A 19572-nucleotide genomic window follows, 5' to 3' on the forward strand; every position below is an offset into this window, starting at 1 on the left:
GAATTTGCACCATCCTGCACCACCGCACCCGAAGCCCTGCGCTTGCAGCCCCCTGAGGATCTGGAGTCCCGCGTCCCCTCGGCAGTGGCGGAAGCCTCCACAGTCCAGGCTGCCTGACTGGGTGGAGAGCCTCGCCTTCCTCCGCTCCGCCCGCGCCATGGCTGCCCCCGACCTGTCCACCAACCTCCAGGAAGAAGCCACCTGCGCCATCTGCCTAGACTATTTTACGGACCCGGTGATGACAGACTGCGGACACAACTTCTGTCGCAAATGCATCCGGCGCTGCTGGGGCCAGCCCGAGGGCCCTTATGCTTGCCCTGAGTGTCGCGAGCTGTCCCCGCAAAAAAACCTGAGACCCAACCGTCCGCTCGCCAAGATGGCTGAGATGGCTCGGCGCCTGCACCCGCCATCGCCAGTCCCTCAGGGCTTGTGCGCAGCGCACCGCGAGCCACTGGCTTCCTTTTGCGGCGACGAGCTGCGCCTGCTGTGTGCCTCCTGCGAGCGCTCAGGGGAACACTGGGCGCACCGTGTACGCCCGCTGCAGGACGCGGCTGACGACCTCAAGGGGAGGCTGGAGAAGTCACTGGAGCACCTGCGAAAACAAATGGAGGATACACTGCTGTTCCAAGCCCAGGCTGAGGAGACCTGTGCCTTGTGGCAAAAAAAATGATAGAGAGTCAGAGGCAAAATGTGCTGGGTGAGTTCGAGCGACTACATCGTCTGCTGGCCGAGAAAGAGCAAAAGCTGCTGCAGAAGCTAGAGGAGGAAGAGCTAGAGGTGCTGCCCCGGCTGCATGAGAGTGCCACAAGACTTGGCCAGCAGAGCGCCCAACTAGCTACACTCATTGCTAAACTTGAAGGCCGCTGCCAACTGCCAGCGCTGGGGCTGCTGCAGGACATTAAGGACTCCCTACACAGGGTTCAGGACGTGAAGCTGCAACCTCCAGAGATGGTACCTATGGAGCTGAGGACCGTGTGCAGGGTCCCAGGGCTGATGGAGACCCTGCAGAGGTTTCGAGGGGATATGACCTTGGACCCAGACACTGCCAACCCTGAGCTGGTCCTGTCTGAGGACAGAAGGAGTATGCAGCGGGGTGAGCAGCGGCAGGCCCTACCAGACAGTCCTGAGCGCTTTGACCCTGGCCCCCGCGTACTAGGCAAGGAACGCTTCACCTCGGGCCGCCATTACTGGGAAGTAGAAGTTGGTGACCGTGCCAGCTGGGCCCTGGGTGTTTACAGAGAAAATGTCAACCGGAAAGAGAAGGGAGGGGCACCATACAGGTACTCGGGAACGGGGGAGGGCTCCAGGAAAAAGTTGGGAAGTAGATTTTACTGAGGTAAAACCGAAAAAGTTTGGGTACAAATATTTGCTGGTATTCATAGATACTTTTTCAGGCTGGGTGGAGGCTTTTCCTACAAAGAAGGAGACAAGTCAGGTAGTGGCAAAGGCTTTATTAGAGGAGATCATACCCAGATATGGGGTGCCCGAGACAATTGGGTCAGATAACGGTCCGGCTTTTGTGAGTAAGGTCCTGCAAGGACTAGCCCAGGCTATGGGGGCCAATTGGAAGCTACATTGTGAGTATAACCCCCAGAGCTCAGGGCAAGTAAAAAGAATAAATAGGACTCTAAAGGAGACCTTAGCCAAATTGGCCCTGGAGACTGGCGGTGATTGGGTGACGCTCCTTCCCTTGGCCATCTTCCGAGTCCGAAACTCCCCCTATGTTCATGGGCTAACTCCCTTTAAAATCCTGTATGGGGCTCCACCCCCCATTATTCAGAGGACCTTAAGCCCAGAACTAGGAAATCTGGCCCCAAATTACCTGACCATGTTGCAGGCTTTAGCTAAAGTGCAACAACGGATTGGGCCCTTAATTCAAGCATACCACACTGTTAAGAGGGACCCGGCTCCGGAACATGGCATAGTCCCGGGTGACATGGTATGGGTTAAAAGGCATCAGTTCAAAACCCTAGAGCCTAGATGAAAAGGACCTTATGTTGTACTGTTTACTACCCCTACCGCCCTCAAGGTTAATGGCATCGGACCTTGGATCCACCACTCCCATGTGCGTCGAGCCAATCATCTAAAACAAGAAGGGGTCAAGGAGTGGACTGTACAGCGACACCCAGACAACCCATTAAAGCTAAGGCTTTTGAGACCCCAGGAACATGCAGAGCCTTCAGGAGCAGCCACGGATGGGGTGGCTGATCGCTCTGATCTTGCTCAAGCTCTTCATCCCCATGAGAATGATTCCTCACTTTAGGCCATAAGAGAAGGGGGGAATGAGAAGGAAGGAGAAAAATAAGGAAGTGTCAATGACCTGAAAGTCACCCTATGTTGTACGTGCAAAATGTACCCTCTTGGTTGCAAAATATTGAGCAAAATCATTAAGCAAGTACACCGCAGAATGTGCTAAATGTACTCCCCTGCTTGCTAAAAGTTGAGCAAGCCCAAGAAGTACGTGCAAGATGTGCCCTGCTTGCTTGCCAAATGACCAATTATGCCAGTCACTGTGGTCTATATAAGGTTTCCCCCTCAGAGGCTCGGGGTCTTGCTTTCCTAACCGGTCCTGCGTGTCCGAGTGGAAGCTTGACCCTGGCTAGCCAGTCCAATAAACTCTGCTTTGTTGATTGCATTCACGCCTGGCCTTCTGTCTCTGGGGGAATAGGACTCCAGGTCCTAACACTAAAAAACAAAGAAAGTACTTTTAAAAAATTAGAATAATAAGTGTGCTATCAGCATGTTAAATACATACAAATGACTGCTCGAAAACCAACTCAGTCTACAGAGTGATTGGCACAACACAGTGGCTCATCACAACCAGCAGAGGACTGAACAAGGCTCTCCAGGACAGCAACTGGATTATGGTCACTGTTTTCCTGAAGGTTCTGGAAAAACAAGTCTGGAAACTGCCTCTGATTCCGCACCTCCCTCTCCAAGCAATGATAAAAATTTTTGAAGCCCTCTTCAGTGACTGAATTAGTAGACATATTCATGATGTTACCATGGATAGCTACAATGGGGAACAGCTGATCCTCCTGATCCCTCAGGTGTGCCTCATATCAAAGTCTCATTGCCCTCAGGAAGGAAGGTATGTTACCCGGAATGGTACAATACAGTTATTCCACGCATCACTGTTTCATTTCAGAAGAATTTTAAACTGAAACTCACGGACTAGCAGACACATGTCTGCTTCTCACACTTGAAAGCACAGGCTTAGAGTGGTAAAAGTACTTAAATCACCAGGTGGGTTTGTCACTTCAGGTAATCCTATAAAAAACTCATATTAAAGTCCATCAAACAAAATTGAGAGATTAAAAACAAAGGGAAATCATGAGGACAACACTGATGAGAATACAGTGAGTACCTTGCAGAGATTTTTTTGTCATCCATGAAGCTCACAGAGTCAGAGCTACTTAATGAACTAAGTGAAGAAACACTGGACTCTGTAGGAATCAAATGAAATAAAGAATCAAAAAAGTAAATAGCAGACAAACAAACACACATATCATTTATATGTAACATCCTAAGTAGCATGGTTTGAAATCACTCAGTCCTTACTCATGAATTCTTAAATTAAAAAATTGATCAAACTCTTCATCAGTGAAAAATCTTCCATAATAAGGAATAAAAAGGAACACCACATTTTCTATTACTAAGATATATTCATTTGCATGGTGGACAACTCTCTCTCTCCCTACATTCAGATGTAGAATTCAAAGTATATTATGAATGCTATCAAATTGTTTAATTTAAGTACAAAATAATGAATAATGTTGTGCTACATTAGAAATGTTATAAGATGTATGTATGTAAATCCTACAAATTATATTGAGAAATCATGAGATTATTTTAAAGGAATATTATATTGTCATATTAGACAATGCATTTTAAAGCAATAAATCTTTTGAAAGACTGCATGTGTGGAAGCATATGCCTGCAATCCCAGCACTCAGGAGCTGTGATAGAAGGATCAAAAGTTTCAGGCAAGCTAGGTACCAGTGGCTCAAGCTTATAATCCAAGCTACTTGAGAGGCTGAGAGGATTGCAGTTTGAGGCCAGCTGAGGCAAAAAGTTTATGAGACACCATCTCAACCAACAGCTGGGGATAGTGATCCACAGCTGTGATCCCAAGCTCCTAGGGAGGCAGAGATCTAGGAATAACCATTTAAGAATAAAACCAAATTAATTATCTTCTCTTTAATCTACAAGGCAAATAATGCTGTTTATTTTCTTTCTGCTAAACATTGGGAAAAGTCATTAAAGTTTCAGATTTGTATAAAACAGAACTAACAGTAGCATCACTTACCTGTTAGTAGAGGAAACAGAAGTCTTTTCAGTTTCTCCAACATAGGGGTTTGAGTAGATTCCTAGCCTCTGGCAAAGCTATTTCTACCATAGATGCAATCCACTTAGTAACATGTGCTCATTTCAAGATCCGTGGGCTTTGGAATGTTTCAGCCCCTACTGCAGAGCCCATGATTTCTCAGTGTTTCTGAGAACTTCCACTTCACTCTTCTGCCTGCATCTCTCCCAGACTCCTGTAGAAAATTTATTCTTGAAGTTGCTGCTGAGTTCACTTGTGGAGCAGTACTCAGCAGAGCCCAGGCCTTGTGTGTAAAGGGAGGATGGGGAATTACTTTTTGTCCATCAAGGCAGGAGGATATCAGAAGGTACTGCCTTTCAGCTGTGAGGAGCAGGGTACCCAGCTGCCAGTGGTGATGACAGTGGTGGTGAGGACAGCAGAGGCACCAGTGCAGTTCTGTCCTGGTGTCTGCAGTCCAGTCCAGAGACGCTTTCCATCCCCTCCTGTAGTGTAAGGGATCAGAGCCCTCAGCCCCACCCCAGGCTGCACTTTCCTCCACCACTGAATCTGAGCAAACAGCTTCCTTCTCTTTCAGCCTCACCTTTGCTTCTCTGGTGCTTTAGTTTTTGATAGGGGGTAATTGTTTTTCAACGTAATAGCACCATGCTTACTTGGTGGCAGCTCTTTCAGAAAGGCAGGAATTCATCAGACATGGGACTTGATCCTCTCTTGAGTTTTCAGTGGCCCTGAATGAGTTTCCTAATGGTAGAAATGAAAAAGAATACAGGAAAACGCATGCAAAAAGACAGGCACAGGAGACAGAGAGGGGAGAGACAGAGAGGGAGGGGGGGGGGGAGGGAGAGACTGTGTACTGTGGAAAACACTGGGCTTCTCTCTTGGATCTTTAATTACATAAGATGAAAAAGGTTATTTTGGAAGACTCTGAAATTCTGTTTACATTTTGAGAAGCCTTTTTTGAAATTCCTAGATTTAGAAACAGTAAAGATTCTTAGATCATCCACACAGAAATGGCAGATCACTGTTAGAAAATAAAAGGACCTGATGGAAGAATGAAAAAGTACAGGCTTTCAGGGTTTGCTACCTTTCAAAGCACTGCTGGATTGGTTCAGGGTCTCGGTGGAGCCGCCAGACCGTCCTCAGCTCCCAAGCGACCAAGTGATAGCCTCGCGGGCGGCTTCGTCCGGGGCTGGGCTCCTGTAGGGCAGGAAGCGACTTGTCGCACCACGGAGGGGATAAAAGGAACACGTCAAGTCGCGGGAGGGCTAGGCCAGCACTGCCCTTCAAAGCCCAGAACCACACCCCACCCAGCAGCTGGCCTGGGCTTCCAGCGCGTTTCCCTGTCCCCGAGCCTCCCCTTTGTCCCCCGTGGGAGTCGGGGGCTCCGGGCCTCGCAGACCCAGCGCTCCCGCCGCACGCGGCCCCACTTCCCCTGCTCCCCTGCCCTGGGCAACGGGTTCGCGTGGAGCCTGTAGGCGGGCTTGGGTGGGGGGTCCTGCGGGCGGTCGCCCAGGGCTCCGCCACCCACACTTGGCAATGGGTGCAGGTACTGGTGGAGTCAGACGGGAAGTGAAATTTACGATATGGACACTGTTTAAAACTGCTTTAAATCACGTCCACACAGACCCTGGAAACTACAAGGAAAAGACAGAAGTAGGAGGAATGAGGGGACGTGATTGACGCAGCCACCTCTTCAGGAGTCCAGCGTGGGCACCGCGGATTTCTGCATCGGTGATGGTCAATAGACTTGAGGGGACATTCGGGAAGACCCGCGAGGGGCACGGGTGAGCGGGGTCGGAATGCGTGGTGGTGACAGTGTCAGTCATCCTCCCCTCGCAGACAGTTGCTCAGGTTCTTCCTCCCAGACTGAGACATTGGGGCCGGGTTGGAGATGTGCCTTCCTCCCACGTTCCACCCAGGGTTAGAGCGCAGCATGGCGCCAGGTGGTTCCAGAGGAAAAACGAGATATAGCCAGGAAAATACAAGCAGGAAAATCCACCAGGCAGCTCCTTTACTCACAGGAAAAGTCCCTGTTTTCGTGGGAATTTGAGCCATGCCCTGCAGCAGAGATCCCTTCACTCCTCCCCACCCCGCCCCCCGACAAACTTGGCCTTGCCAGGACTCTGCCAAGGTCAGTGTTGGACTCATCGCAGGCCTCAGGCGCTAAGTGGAGCTGCAGCTGCAAGAAATGCACCAAGTGCAAGAAAAGTCCTTGTCAACTTTCTCTACCAACCCTATTGAACAGCGACACAAAAACCTGAATGAATCTCAGAAAATCGCTTCTGGTCAAGCTGCCTGACCTTACTGAGATACATGAACATGAACATAATATTTGCTACCGGGGGCTAACTTTGCAGAAGCCGTTTTGTTTTCTTGTTCTTGTAAAAACAGATTGCCCAGAATTGTGGCATAGCAAGTTTTTCTTTTCTCAAATGCAAGTGTTACTATATGCTTCCTGTATCTGAGGGAACAGACACGTGTCACCTGTACAAATAAATTTTAGTAGGTACCGAATTTTTATTAGAGGAAGAAAACTCTCCTCGCAGGCTACACCCTTTTGGTACCATCACTCCCTGTCAATAAAGATATTTTCTCTGCTGTAGTTAAGTCTATGTTTATTTCAGCTTATTTAATTGGTTGTTTAAATTATTTTCTCTGGACATGTAGGAACATGAATAATCAGAGAAAATACACTAAAGAAAATAAAAGCATTTAAATGAGGCATAGAGCACAAAGATGTCGCTAATTAAAAACATATACATTTGATTATTCACATCCAGAAGAACAGATTTTCTTTCCTTTCTGAGCACTGATAGATGCTAAAGCAGAGTCTCTCTCCCTCTTACTCCTTTCCTCCCCTCCCTCTCTCCTGCCAGGAACAGAAAAAAGAAACAGTTGATTAATTTGACCTGTCAGAAATAACAGATTATATTATCTTGATGTCTTTTCTTGAAGAAGGAGAACCCATTCTATTTTTACTCAAGTTGTGTAACTCACTACAGAAATTGAAATGATGAAACCCATTATAGTTTAACATCTGATGCTACAAATGAGTATCAATGAAGTATAACAAAACTAGGGACAGATAAACTGAAATAAATTGAAGAACTATTACAATGAACTTTTTCCTTGTAGTACATTTGTAAAAATTCATTTTAAATAGTTTTTTTCTTGTAAAATATGTGAACCATCAAAGCAACATATGAAACATTATGCTTACAAGAAAAATGCATTAACACGTGATTCCTAACCCATCTCTCCTAATCTCTCTCAGTTTATAAAGCTAGAATACAATCCTCACCCAGTCCACCCTTCACAGTGTAGGAATCTTGGAAATACTAGTTTATGGCACAATTTGGAAATAATTTCTAGTCCAGTGGGGAAGGGACTTTTGTAGTGCAAAGCAAGATCCCCATAAAATATTATTTATACTAGTGACTATTTTATATGAAAACCTGAGACATAAAACTTCTAACTCTTTAAAGTCATCTTTTTACCATATATTACGTAATCATGTCTGTAATGATTAATGTCTGTTAACAGACTAATGTCTGTTAGCCTCATTGAACTGTTATGTGCAAAAAAGGAACAATGTAAGTAAAACCTTCATTGCCTTGTATATTTCTACAAAAATATAGATAATATTGTCATGTATGGAATATCCTTTGCTCACTATTTCTACAACCAAATTAAAAGACTGGATATGTAATTTATTAGATTACTTTTTGATTCATATATTTCTAATCATTTCGGTGCTTCACTTCTTTTTTAATAGAAATAAGAGTAATAAATCCAGTATCTATATCTGAATCACTTTTAATTCATGGTTGCAGTATCTTCAGTACAATTCTAGGCCAATTTTTTTCATTGTGATCAGTACAACTAAATGTTACTTATTTGGAAAATGATATTATGCTAAAATGCATTTCTTTGTGTTGTTTAGTGAAAGGTTTTCAGTTGTATATTCTTACTCCTCATTTGTATATGAGAATGCTTAATCACATACCTTTAACTTAGCTACAGTTTTCTTGCTGACTGTCAACACTAAGCCTTGAGGACTTCCTGTGTTTGTGTCAATAGAACACAGGTGACTTCAATTACAGGCAAAGGTGGATGGGCATATTGGCCTCAAATTAACTGAGATACGAAAATCTATCAGACTTTTGTGATTTAACTACCATTTCTGGTGGGGAGGAGGTAAAAAGTGGCAATTGGAGATACAAGAAAATTGGACACTACCTTGAGATTTCTTTTCAGACAATGGCTCCCTATTAATGGCTGTCCTATTAAGAAACACTCCGAAGTTCAGTACTCACTCACTTGAAAAAGAGTGCTATTTCTGCCAGTTGGATAAGTCACTTAACCTTGTTGAGTGAAGTTCTTCATTTTTAAATGGAAATAATGCAACCTACTCAGCAGAGTCAATGCACAGCATGAGGACTCAGGCCTTGCACCGAGACTGCTCCACACTAGACAGAACTGCTCTAACATCTCTCCAAGCCTCCCTGACAGGCACAGTGCCTCAGAGAATGTTTCGTGTTCATTAACATCAAACAAGAAATACTGTTTTTATTTACTGTGTATTAGGGCAAATATAGTTTGTACAACAGTGTGTAGAATCACACAGAGGATTTTGGTTCTGTGGAAATGTCTTCAGAGCTCATCAAATCCTCCATTTACAGTACATTACCAAACACTGACAAAAAAGAAAACTATTAGAGAACATGCTGCAAATTTTATCTAGGTGCATGAAACACTTTTGATAGTATGTGTGTTCTTTTTCTAATAAACAATCATATGCACTTCAGTAGCTTCCTTCTTTTTAAAAATGTGTGCATGCATGCATGCATGTGTGTAAGTATTGTGTCTTTGCATGTGTGGGCATTAATGTGTGTACAGATACACATAAGCAAAAATAAATAAATATCACGTGGGTACTTTTAGTTGCTGCCCAATTACTTGTAGGAAAAACTTTGAAAGAATTTTTCCAAAGTGATCTCAAGTATCATTCTTTTTTTCTTGCCTCTATTAACACCATTTTCTCTCCAGGCCCATCTAATCAGACTTCTCTGTCAATGACACCACTGAGTTTGCTGTTTCCAACACCATTAGTCTTTATTCCCTCCTTACTATATACTGTATCTTATTTTATTTATAAGCTACCTTGGCCGAATTAATGACTGACTCCCTCCTTCCTGAAAGACTCTTCCCTTGGATATTGTTACCCAGTTCACACAAATGACTATTTTTCCTCAGTCTTCCTTTCTTAGTCCTTAGTTCTTAATACTGAATTTCCACTGGATTATTTCTTGGCCCTCTATTCTTTTTTATTCGCATTATCTGCTAAAGTGATCTCCTCTGCTCCCATTGCTTTTAAATGCCATTGATAGATGACATTGGCAACTTAATCTGTAAAGCAGTCCTAATGACAATTGAGCTGAAAATATACAGACACATAAACTCTATATTTAACATCTCTGTGTGAAACTTGAATGCTTAGTAGACTCTCAAGCTTAACATATCTGAAACAACATTCTTGGTCACCACCCAGCAAAGCTGTTCTGACCATTGTCTCCATCAAGTAAATGCACTAGCACCCATCTGATTAAAGCTTACAACTAATGTGTCATATATCTCAGTGTTTGACTTTCCTCATTCACCATCTGTGTAGATGTAACCAGGACAGTGTGTTTGTTCCTAAAATATATTCCATCTACTTTCAGTGTAAATTTTTCACTCTAAGCCAAGCTGCTTCTTATCTGACCTAATGTCTATTAATTTATTTCTTTGTGGTCCATGTCTTGCCATGAAATCCTTCCTCTGCAGGGCAGTGGGAAAGGATTCTCACAACATAAACCATGGAATGTCAGGCATTGCTAAACCCTACCAGGGTTTCCTAAGGTGCATGGACTGTATCTGGCTTTGCCTTTTATTCTAACCTCATCTCCTTTTCCCCTTCATTGTGCATATTCCAGATTCTCACATTACATGTTGCCTGAGCCATCCCTCAAACCTGAAATGCTACCCCCATATCTTTACATGGCTGGCTCCTTTTCCTCATGATTTTTCTCAGATCTTGGATTGTCAGGAGGCTACCTCTGACCAGCCAAGTTAATAGATCTTCACTGTCTTTTTGTCAACCAACTTGTTCAAATTTCTTTACAACAAGCATCATAAGCAAAAAGTATTAGAATATGACTTTCTATATTGTTTCTCTTCTTCTTTTATCCTTCAGGCTGAACAATCTTGTGAGCCCCGTGTGTCTTCTGCCCTAGAATAATGCCTAGACATATAGTAACTACTTGGAAAATAGTTGATATTTGAGAATGAAGCCTTGTGATATTTGCTGAGAGTAACAAACTGAGCAAAATATTGTCATTGCTCGTCAGAGCTGGCAAATATTTGTTATTTACAGACATAGCAGCCTTAATTCTATGGTTCTTGTAATAAAGTAGTTTTGAGAAACTACTCATCCATTTTGAAGTTATCAAGGGTATATTTTAAATCTTGTGATAGATGGTTTATTTTTAGATAAATTCACCTCATATGCTTTTATAATTACAATCTTTTAGTATAGTTAACCAGATGGGTATTCATGTGTAAAATTATTAAAATATCTCAGCCTGATATAAAGGAAAGTGAGATCATAGACATAGACAGCTCCCATGATTTCTAATCCTTACGCTTTCATTATTTTCTCTTCGAAGAAAGAATAGTATATGATAATTTAATCTACAAGTGTGTTTTCTAATATAAAACTAAATATGATGACTATGCAAAAAGTGGAAACAAGTAAAGAAATCATTCTGACCCTTTCTTACCAATCACATCAGTATTTTATTGTATATTCTCCAAAACTTTTTCAAATGGACCTCATGCTCCCAATAATACACTTTCAACTTTTTCTAAATCTTTAATTTAATGCTAGCTCTGAGATTTTTCTGTATTAGTATCCAGTCTTTACAAGCACATTTAAATGCTGTATATAACTCCATTATGTGGATGTAACATGATTTGTCATATGTTTATTTTATGACATTTAGTCTATTTTCAATTTCTGATATTATGCAACTAGTTTCAAATTTGTCCTTATCTAGATTAAGTAATGCATACATTTCCAAACTGGCACCAGAATACAGAAGAGCACTGCTTAGCCAATCACCTATGCTGACAATGAGCACCATTGCCTAGCTCCACGTCACCTCACCTAAGTATGGCAGTTAATGGTCTTGTGAATCCTCCCTGTGGATAAAGGCATATGTAGGACAGGGTTGAGGTGATTCTCATGGCTATCTCTTTATGATGAATGACATATTCATAGATGTTTTCCACACCTCTGTATCCTAATCTCTTTGACATTTTAGGAGAGATACTATGATGAAAGGCAGAACTATTTTCTCCATCTGGGATCAACCTCCTATTTAGAATCATATGTTCCTCAGATTCAACATTTGTCAAGGGATAATTTCATTACTGCTTTCTCAAGTAGCCTAGCACTTAAGTTCCTTCTTGAACTTTCTAAAGTAATCCATATTTAATTATTTTACCTATTGAAAATAACACTTTGAAGTAACTTATATCCTTTACTATCACATAGCACCCTGATAAAATCTGATCCCAGGCTTTGGGAATTCTTCCTCCATTGGCCATAATTGTGGTGCATGCCTGTAATCCTAGCACTTAGGAAACAGAGGCAAGCAGGCACAAGTTAAAGGAGTTCCAGAACAGGTTGGGCTACATAACAAGACCCTGTCACAAACAAACAACAAAAAACATCAACAGACATAAAGACTGCTGGCTCCTCATATCATACCTATGTGTTATGTGACCTTAGGCCTCAGTTTTTCTGACTAATGGGGAATAAACCTTGTGGTGGCTGATCTTGGTTGTCAACTTGATTGTCTTGAATAGTACTGACCTAGGTGATTAGTAAAATTCACTTGGGTGTATCTGTGAGGGTGTTTTCCAAAGAACATAAACTAAGCAGTGGGGAGAAAGCTGCTCTGAATGTGGGTGGCACCATCCAACAGCCTGGAGTCTGGATAAAATAAAAACGGAAGATGAAAGAAGCCTGCTAGTGATGAAATGTGCCCCCCTTCTTTCTTCCCAATATGATATGAACTGCCCTGCTCTGCCACATCCTCCCAACCATGATGGACTGAAGCCTCTAAAACTACGAGCCAAAATGAATCCTTCCTTCTCTGAGCCTTTTCTCAGGTATTTTGCCACAGCAACAAAAAGTCTGAGTAACATAAGTAGAGAATCTGCATTACAGGACTTCTATGATCATTAAGGAACCATTGGAATATAACATACTTTGTAGCACTTTGGCACATAGTAAGATTGCAAAAATATTCGATTTGTCATTATCATTACTGTCCACTGCAAAGCAGTGAGCCTTAGATATATCCTACATACTCTCTCAAACTCAGAGAGACTTTTATGCTTCTTGCCCTATCTTCCCTAGCCAAAGGTGTCTGATAATATTCTGAACTTAAGTTTATCATTGAAATCATATCCAAGTTACTTTGAATTTGAATTTGATGCTAAGTAATTCTGAACATGATTATACTCCCTGAGAATGAACTTATGTACTAATTTTTCACACATAGATATATGTGTCCATAGACTCCTGACAAGTGTAGAGACAATAATTAATTTCCCTAAGATGACCCCTTTGATCCTTTCTCAAGAAAAGTAATCATCCTGCTAACCTCCCATGATGTGTGAGAAACTTAGGACTCTGTGTGTGCTATTAGTCCCTTTGCAGACACAATTATCATTTCATTCTAGGAGGGGGAATGTTGTTGACAATTGCAGTTTCTCTTTTGAATGTCTCATTATTCCCCATAACTTTAGAGAACTGCTAAAGTCTAAGCTCAGGCATGGCTCTCATTTTGCTCCCTGGGGAGTGCTGATGAGGACACTGTTGATAGTGGTTAGGGTAGAACTACCTTCTAGTACTGCTGGCATCATCTGACCACAGCTCCTAGCACACAAAGTATAAACGGACAGGGATTTATATACTAGTGTGAGTCAGTTCTCTGTCACTGTGACAAAACACCTGAGAAAGATCAACTTAACAGGAAGTTTATTTTGGCCCATACTTTCAGAGGCTTCAGTCCTAATGGCTGCTTCAGTCCCAGGTTGTTCTGAATCTGTGGTGAAGCAGAATTACCTGATTGAGAGAGTCTCTTCATCTCATGGTGGCCAGAAAGCAAAGAGAGAGAAAGAGACTGAGGGTCCCATATGACCTTCAAGGACATGCTCCCAGTGTCCTAACACTGGGAAGCTGAGCCTTCTGTTTTCTAGTAGGCTACACTTCCAAGGATTCCACAAGTTCCCACAGTGCCCTCAATTGGGGATCACACTTTCAACACATGGTCTTTGGGGACATTGAAGATCCAAGCCATAAAAATACTATGACTTATCTTGTCAGTAGTACCTCCAGCATTGGTAAGGTTGTATTTGACATGCCCAAGGGACCAGAGTAACTGCCTAGAGACTCGTGCTACCTGGTGCTATGGACTGACACCCATATCCTGGCAAGGTGCCCATTCCTCCGTGCCCCTCTTTTCTCATCCCTGAGAGTCACATGAACAATTTTGGCATGTACTTTACTTTCTAACAAGGATGATAGTGAAGGGGTTTTCAAAGGATCCATCAGTTCACCCTGCTGCTTTTCAGCAAAAACATTTGGTTCCAATATTCTCTTCATGCATATGTAAGCATAGGCTTCTCATCAGTTACAGTTATTGTACAAACTGGAGTAAAGCTAACTGACTATAACAGAAAATGGACTTCTTAAGGAATTTTAGGTGCTTACACTATCTTTGAAAGGGCCACAAAACCCAGTTGAGGAGGGATAGTGTGAGAACCACACTATAGAAGCTGTCCATTTTGTTCCACTGGCCAAGAAACAAATGGCAAAAATCAGAAGCATTTTCTAGAAATTCAAAACCTTGAATTTTTCTCTAAGAGATATTTATTGAGTACACTTCTTTGTAGAGTCCCATGCACCTTAAGACTGGAGCAGCAGTAGGTTGCTCATGGTATAAAAGCTCTGAGTAGAAGTTATGATGTTTATTTCCTTATCAGCATAGTATACTCATTAAATTTTTCACTTGCCTTTATATGGAATTTCTTACCTGATCATAACATGAAAACCACTTCCTATCAAAAATTATTTCAACCTCCCAAACTAAGTATACACAACAAGGAATCATGCACTGTGACTAATTTTCTGGCTCACTCCATTTTAGCAACATTACTGAAGAGTGTCCAGTGTTCTCCCTTCTGCTGTCCTAGGAGGATTTCTCTGATGTCAGAGTTCTGAATGGCAATCTCAATCAGAGATTTGGCTGAAAGGGAAATATTCACTAGCATATAAAGATTAAAAGTTTGTTTATGGAAAGCCACAATGACATTTATTCAATAGATTATGATTGATGATGATGATAGTGATGGTGGTGGTGGTGTTGATGGTGATGATATAGTCAAAATGCTGAGTAAATGCAATTTACAAGCTTTACCTGGATTAGTTGTTCATAGATTCCATGTGGAAATACATTCACTTTATCAAGGTTTAGGTACATGATGCAAATATTATCCATTTAATATCAGAAGGAAACTTTTCAGTGCAAAGTGTACCCTAGAGTGTTTTTTTAAATGATGATATTTGGAAACAAAATACAGTCATGGAGAAGTACTAAAGAAAGGAAGATGACATTTTAAACAAATTACAGACAGGAAGCTGAAATTTTTAACAAATCACAGAAAGATTTGTGACATTTGAAATGAAAAACTGAAGTTCATCTAAATTACTTTATTTCCATAAAATAGAGTAGTGCCACCATAATTAGTTTTATGACCATGTTTGAAAGTATGTACTTCATTTTGATTACATAAATTCTGCTATGAAAATATACTTGCCAAAATGACTTGTAAATGCACTTTGGAAGATATTATTATTTTTGTGAAGACTTACTTTCCATTCCATTAAAATTTATGGTTCTACTGATTCACTCATCTACTTGATATTTTAGTTTGGATGAAGTAGAATAAAATAAGTTTGCATTTCTAATTATTTTACAAAATATTTTAATTTAGGGGGAGTCCCAAAAGGCATGCCAACAACTAGTTTCTGACATCTTTCCAACATTAAATTGAAATCCATTGAGAGTAAAATTTTCTAGTGTTTTCTTAAAATTTATCATTCTTTCTGAGAAACTGAACTTCTAATAAATTAATATTGGAAAAGAAAATAACAACACTTGTGGGCTATGATTCTTTACTTTCCCTATGTGTATGTATTACTCTATATTTAGTAGTATAATTTATAACTTACTGTAAAAATATATGCAGATATCTGTGTGCATATTTTCAAACAAATCATAAAATGGCCAAACTTAAATTGTGATTTCTTTAAAGATGAGATTAAGAATTCTTCCTTGTAGTTTAGGAAATAAATGGAATGAATATCAGGTATCCAAATATGATTTTCATTTTTATGATTATCATTTCTTTATTCATGATTTAATTGAGCAAGTCATTAATTTCAATTTTATGATTGTACTGGGAAAGCAACTAAGGTTCAAAAAGTTAAAGTGGTTTTTTTTGACTTGTATAGCATTATTTTTAATAGTACTTGATTTGCAGACCCCCATACTAGAAGAGAAAAAGCACAAATGTACAAATGGACTAGCCAGAAGCCTAGAAGACTGCAGATAAGTGTAACATAAGAATAGGTAGAAAGTTAGGGGTGATTACATTGGATCTGGGGAAGACAAGAAAGGACATGGTTCCAGAGAACAGTTGATTGAATTAAACACAAAGGAAGGAGTAGTGACTATTCACACTAATGTAATTCTCAGGTATTTAAGGCAGAATATGATTATTTTAAAATCAACTTAAATTTTAAAAAATTTTTAAGGTGATTTTCAAGGTCTTGTGAGACATTATTGATCAATTAGATTTGTGGTTTTTCTTTAGAGAAAGAGAGAACATTCTGCAAATCTAGTTATTTAGAGGGTGGGCATAGAGCCAGTCAAACATTATTATATAACTATCTTGCCAGGCTTTCAGTCCACTCCATCAAAAGGTAACCCAAGGATGATCATTATTATCACTATAGGGGAGCGTGTACATATATATTCATATATGTGTGTGTATTTATATATACCTCTGTATCTGTACATATATTTGTCATTACATATATATATAGATATATATATCTATATATATACCACTTTGTCATTACATTATGCTAACAATAATATATCCATACAAATAGAATTTCAAGGGATTATATGGAATGTATGTGCATACAATTCTTATAACATAATCATTTTGTGTATCCTTGGGTTCCCTCAATCTGGAAACTAGTACTATTCAACATCACAAGGTACCCATCTAGAATTTGTGTCTACAAGTTATAGGACAGTTTATTTATCAAAGGATAGTATTTTTCTTAATTGAACACATTTTTCTCAATTAGCATATTGGCTAAAATGTAAAGATCTATAGTTATATTAAAAATAAGTGCTATTTTATAGGACTTAAGAGTTATATTTATCTCTCATCATTCTAATTTTGAAATGATGAGCTCTGTGTATGTAAATAAAATTATGAAGTACAGAGTAATGTAAAGGAAATACATTTTTATATATTTAATTACAATATTACTTTCCTAAAATCTCTTATGAAACAAATTTGTTTACTTACTTTTTCAGCAAATTTATGATAGAAAATTTTAAAGTGCTACTAGCTATTTCAGATAATTAATGAGGGAAACAACAGTAGAGCAGCAGTACCTGCCTTCCTAAGCTACATTTAACTTTTAACCGTATCAAGTTTTTGTGATTACACACAGACACACAGACACACACACACACACACACACACACACACACGCACACACACATACACACAAGTTTCTCAGATTGGTCATACAAAAAGAAGATGTTTTTTTCCCATATCTGTCCTGCCATAAATTTTCTGACTCTACCAATCAGCACACTGCCATCTGCAGAGTTAATGAAGCCAAAGTCAGTCTTGTTTTTCTCTGTGCTTAAATCTATGTCCTAATTTACTCAGCAGTGCCCTCTGGCTAGTCCTGACTTAGTAATAATCAATACCTCATTTTATTTTAAAGTGAATGTCATGGTATGGAAAATAAATGTTAAATTTTAAATTACCCTAGTGTCTACTAAATTGATTTTTTCAGTAAGCCCTGTGAAAGCGGCCTAAAATATGTATCTTATCTTACTTGTATCCTTTCCTTTCCATTTGTCAGCAGTGTGGCTCAGACCTTTTCTTTTTCTTTTTCTTTTTTTTAATTTTTTGCTGGTACTGGGGTTTGAATTCAGAGCTCGGTGCTTGCTAGGAAGGCACCCTGCCATTTGAACCAAACCCCCAGTTTTTTTTCTTTAGTTATTCTTGAATAAGGTCTTGAATGCTTTTCCATAGCTTAATCTGGACCACTTTCATCCTGCTTAAGCTTCCCATGTATCTGGAATGACAGGGTGCATGCCAACACTTCCAGCCATTGGCTGATATGGGGTCTCTCTGTTTGCCAGGGCTGGCCTCAAGCAGCAATCCTCCCAATTTCTCCCTCCAGTGTAGCTGGGATGGCAGAGGTGAGCCACCATGTCCTGCTGGACATTGTCATCTTGAACTCTGATTACTGCCTTGTACCATTCACTCTGTATCCAATCTTGTTCCCCCTCATGCTTTTTGAAAGAGGCTACTGAACTAATGTTTCCCAGGCAAGCCTATTATCCTTAAAACATCTAAGTGTACAAGAACAGCCAGATTTCTGGCTATGGTTCCAACTCACTCACATTGTTTTATCCACTAAGTTCAGAAACATACCTTTTTTCTGTTCCTAGCTCAACCATGCTTTTTCCAGGAACTTCTCCAGTCTTTTCTGGCTTTAGCATAATTAGCTCCTTCTCAATATCAATGTCTTGGAAGAAATTTCAAGACAGGTTTTGCTCACCACCTCAGGCCCTCTCTCTACTTCCTGTGACACAGCCCATGCTTCACAACTCTCACCTGTCAGTAAGTTACTGTGACCATTCTCCTCCTGTTTTCCTCCTGCTGGAAAGCAAACTTAGTGTTGCCCAGCCCTGCGCCCATGGCTGTGTTCCTGCTCTGCTGCAGTCAACACAATTTACCTCCATAGGACACACACTGGTGATGCTGGGCAAAGAAAGATGGAAGCTGATATTCATAAATTCTGCTTGAAAGTCATTGGTGTTACTTATTATAAGATGTCTTCTCCTGGTGTGGAATAGTTCACAAGAATATCTTCCATATCAGACCATAGTTTCCAAAAACTATAAAAAATAAAGCTTTGTCATTCCCTCCAAGAATCAGAACTTGAAATAACAGCTCCATTAATGCTTCATTATTCAGTGACAATAATGAGAATGCTAATAGTACAACAAAATAATAAAGAATGTGGTTGGTTCCTCAGACACTTCCATGGAATGGAAATGCCCACTCTCTTTATATCAAAATGAATCCCATTGATGCTGACAGTGATGGCAGTAAATCTAATTACCAACAGTGTACTTTCCTGTTCCCCAAAAAGGTTAGCATCCTGAGGGAAGTTAAAGTGTTGACAGATTCCCTGAAAACAAGGGTGTAGACTCCTACCCATCATGGTTGTCCATGACAGAGTTTTTGGCCAAGTCCTCCAGTTTTTTGAAGCTGAAGGTTCTATGCCATGTGCAGATGCATTATTTGCATCCTAGAGGATGCCAGTGACAAGATGTGGCCCCCAGCCATGTGTTCTTCCACCTTGTTCTATCTCTACTATCTTTTATTCAGGAAAGTCACCGTACATCTCATTTCAACATGGTGAAGTAGGAAGAAGACTGGCTTCAAACTGCCTCCACTTTCTGCCCTGCCATTGGAAATTCTGTCCTGATAAAGACTATTAAATTTCCCCATTCTCCTTTGGCAGTGTGTGCCCTTGAACCCTTTCTCAGAAGAATAATTAAAATGCATGTAATCACAAAGAAAATAAAAGATGTTGAAATACAGTTTTAAATGTGCTTCTTTATTATTTCATTAAACAGGAGCTAACAGTGGGACTAATAAACACCAGGATTTAATAAGGTCCATTTAATTTAATAAATACCATCACTGTGGAGATAAGCCAATAATATTTTGGGATGTCTTTAATATATAAACATTATAATGTTTAATATTTTATTGGTTTTGTTGATACAGAAGGGTGC

The 19572-nt window shown here is 40.5% G+C and overlaps 1 protein-coding gene and 1 long non-coding RNA gene across 4 annotated transcripts; one reads left to right on the forward strand and one right to left on the reverse strand.

Annotated features, from left to right (window-relative positions):
* Positions 1-156: 156 nt before the first annotated feature.
* Positions 157-3916, forward strand: LOC109702526 (E3 ubiquitin-protein ligase TRIM11-like). The gene is given in 3 exon segments (XM_074068504.1): positions 157-661; positions 664-1280; positions 2030-3916. Coding segments are annotated over 3 exon segments (1179 nt in total). The 5' UTR covers position 157; the 3' UTR covers positions 2088-3916.
* LOC109702527 (uncharacterized) lies at positions 2555-6410 on the reverse strand. Of its 3 annotated transcripts, none has more exons than XR_012446287.1 (4): positions 5409-5966; positions 4310-5065; positions 3172-3446; positions 2555-2685 (listed from the first exon to the last, which is right to left on the reverse strand). It is a non-coding gene; the product is annotated as an uncharacterized lncRNA (long non-coding RNA). The 3 variants fall into 3 exon arrangements; XR_012446288.1 differs by lacking the exon at positions 2555-2685 and having other exon boundaries at positions 3191-3270; positions 3368-3446; positions 5409-5963; XR_012446286.1 differs by lacking the exon at positions 2555-2685 and adding an exon at positions 6014-6410 and having other exon boundaries at positions 3323-3446; positions 5409-5521.
* Positions 6411-19572: the final 13162 nt, after the last annotated feature.

This window comes from Castor canadensis, chromosome 3 (genome assembly GCF_047511655.1).
Source record: "Castor canadensis chromosome 3, mCasCan1.hap1v2, whole genome shotgun sequence".
In the NCBI taxonomy this organism is placed as follows: Eukaryota; Metazoa; Chordata; class Mammalia; order Rodentia; family Castoridae; genus Castor; species Castor canadensis.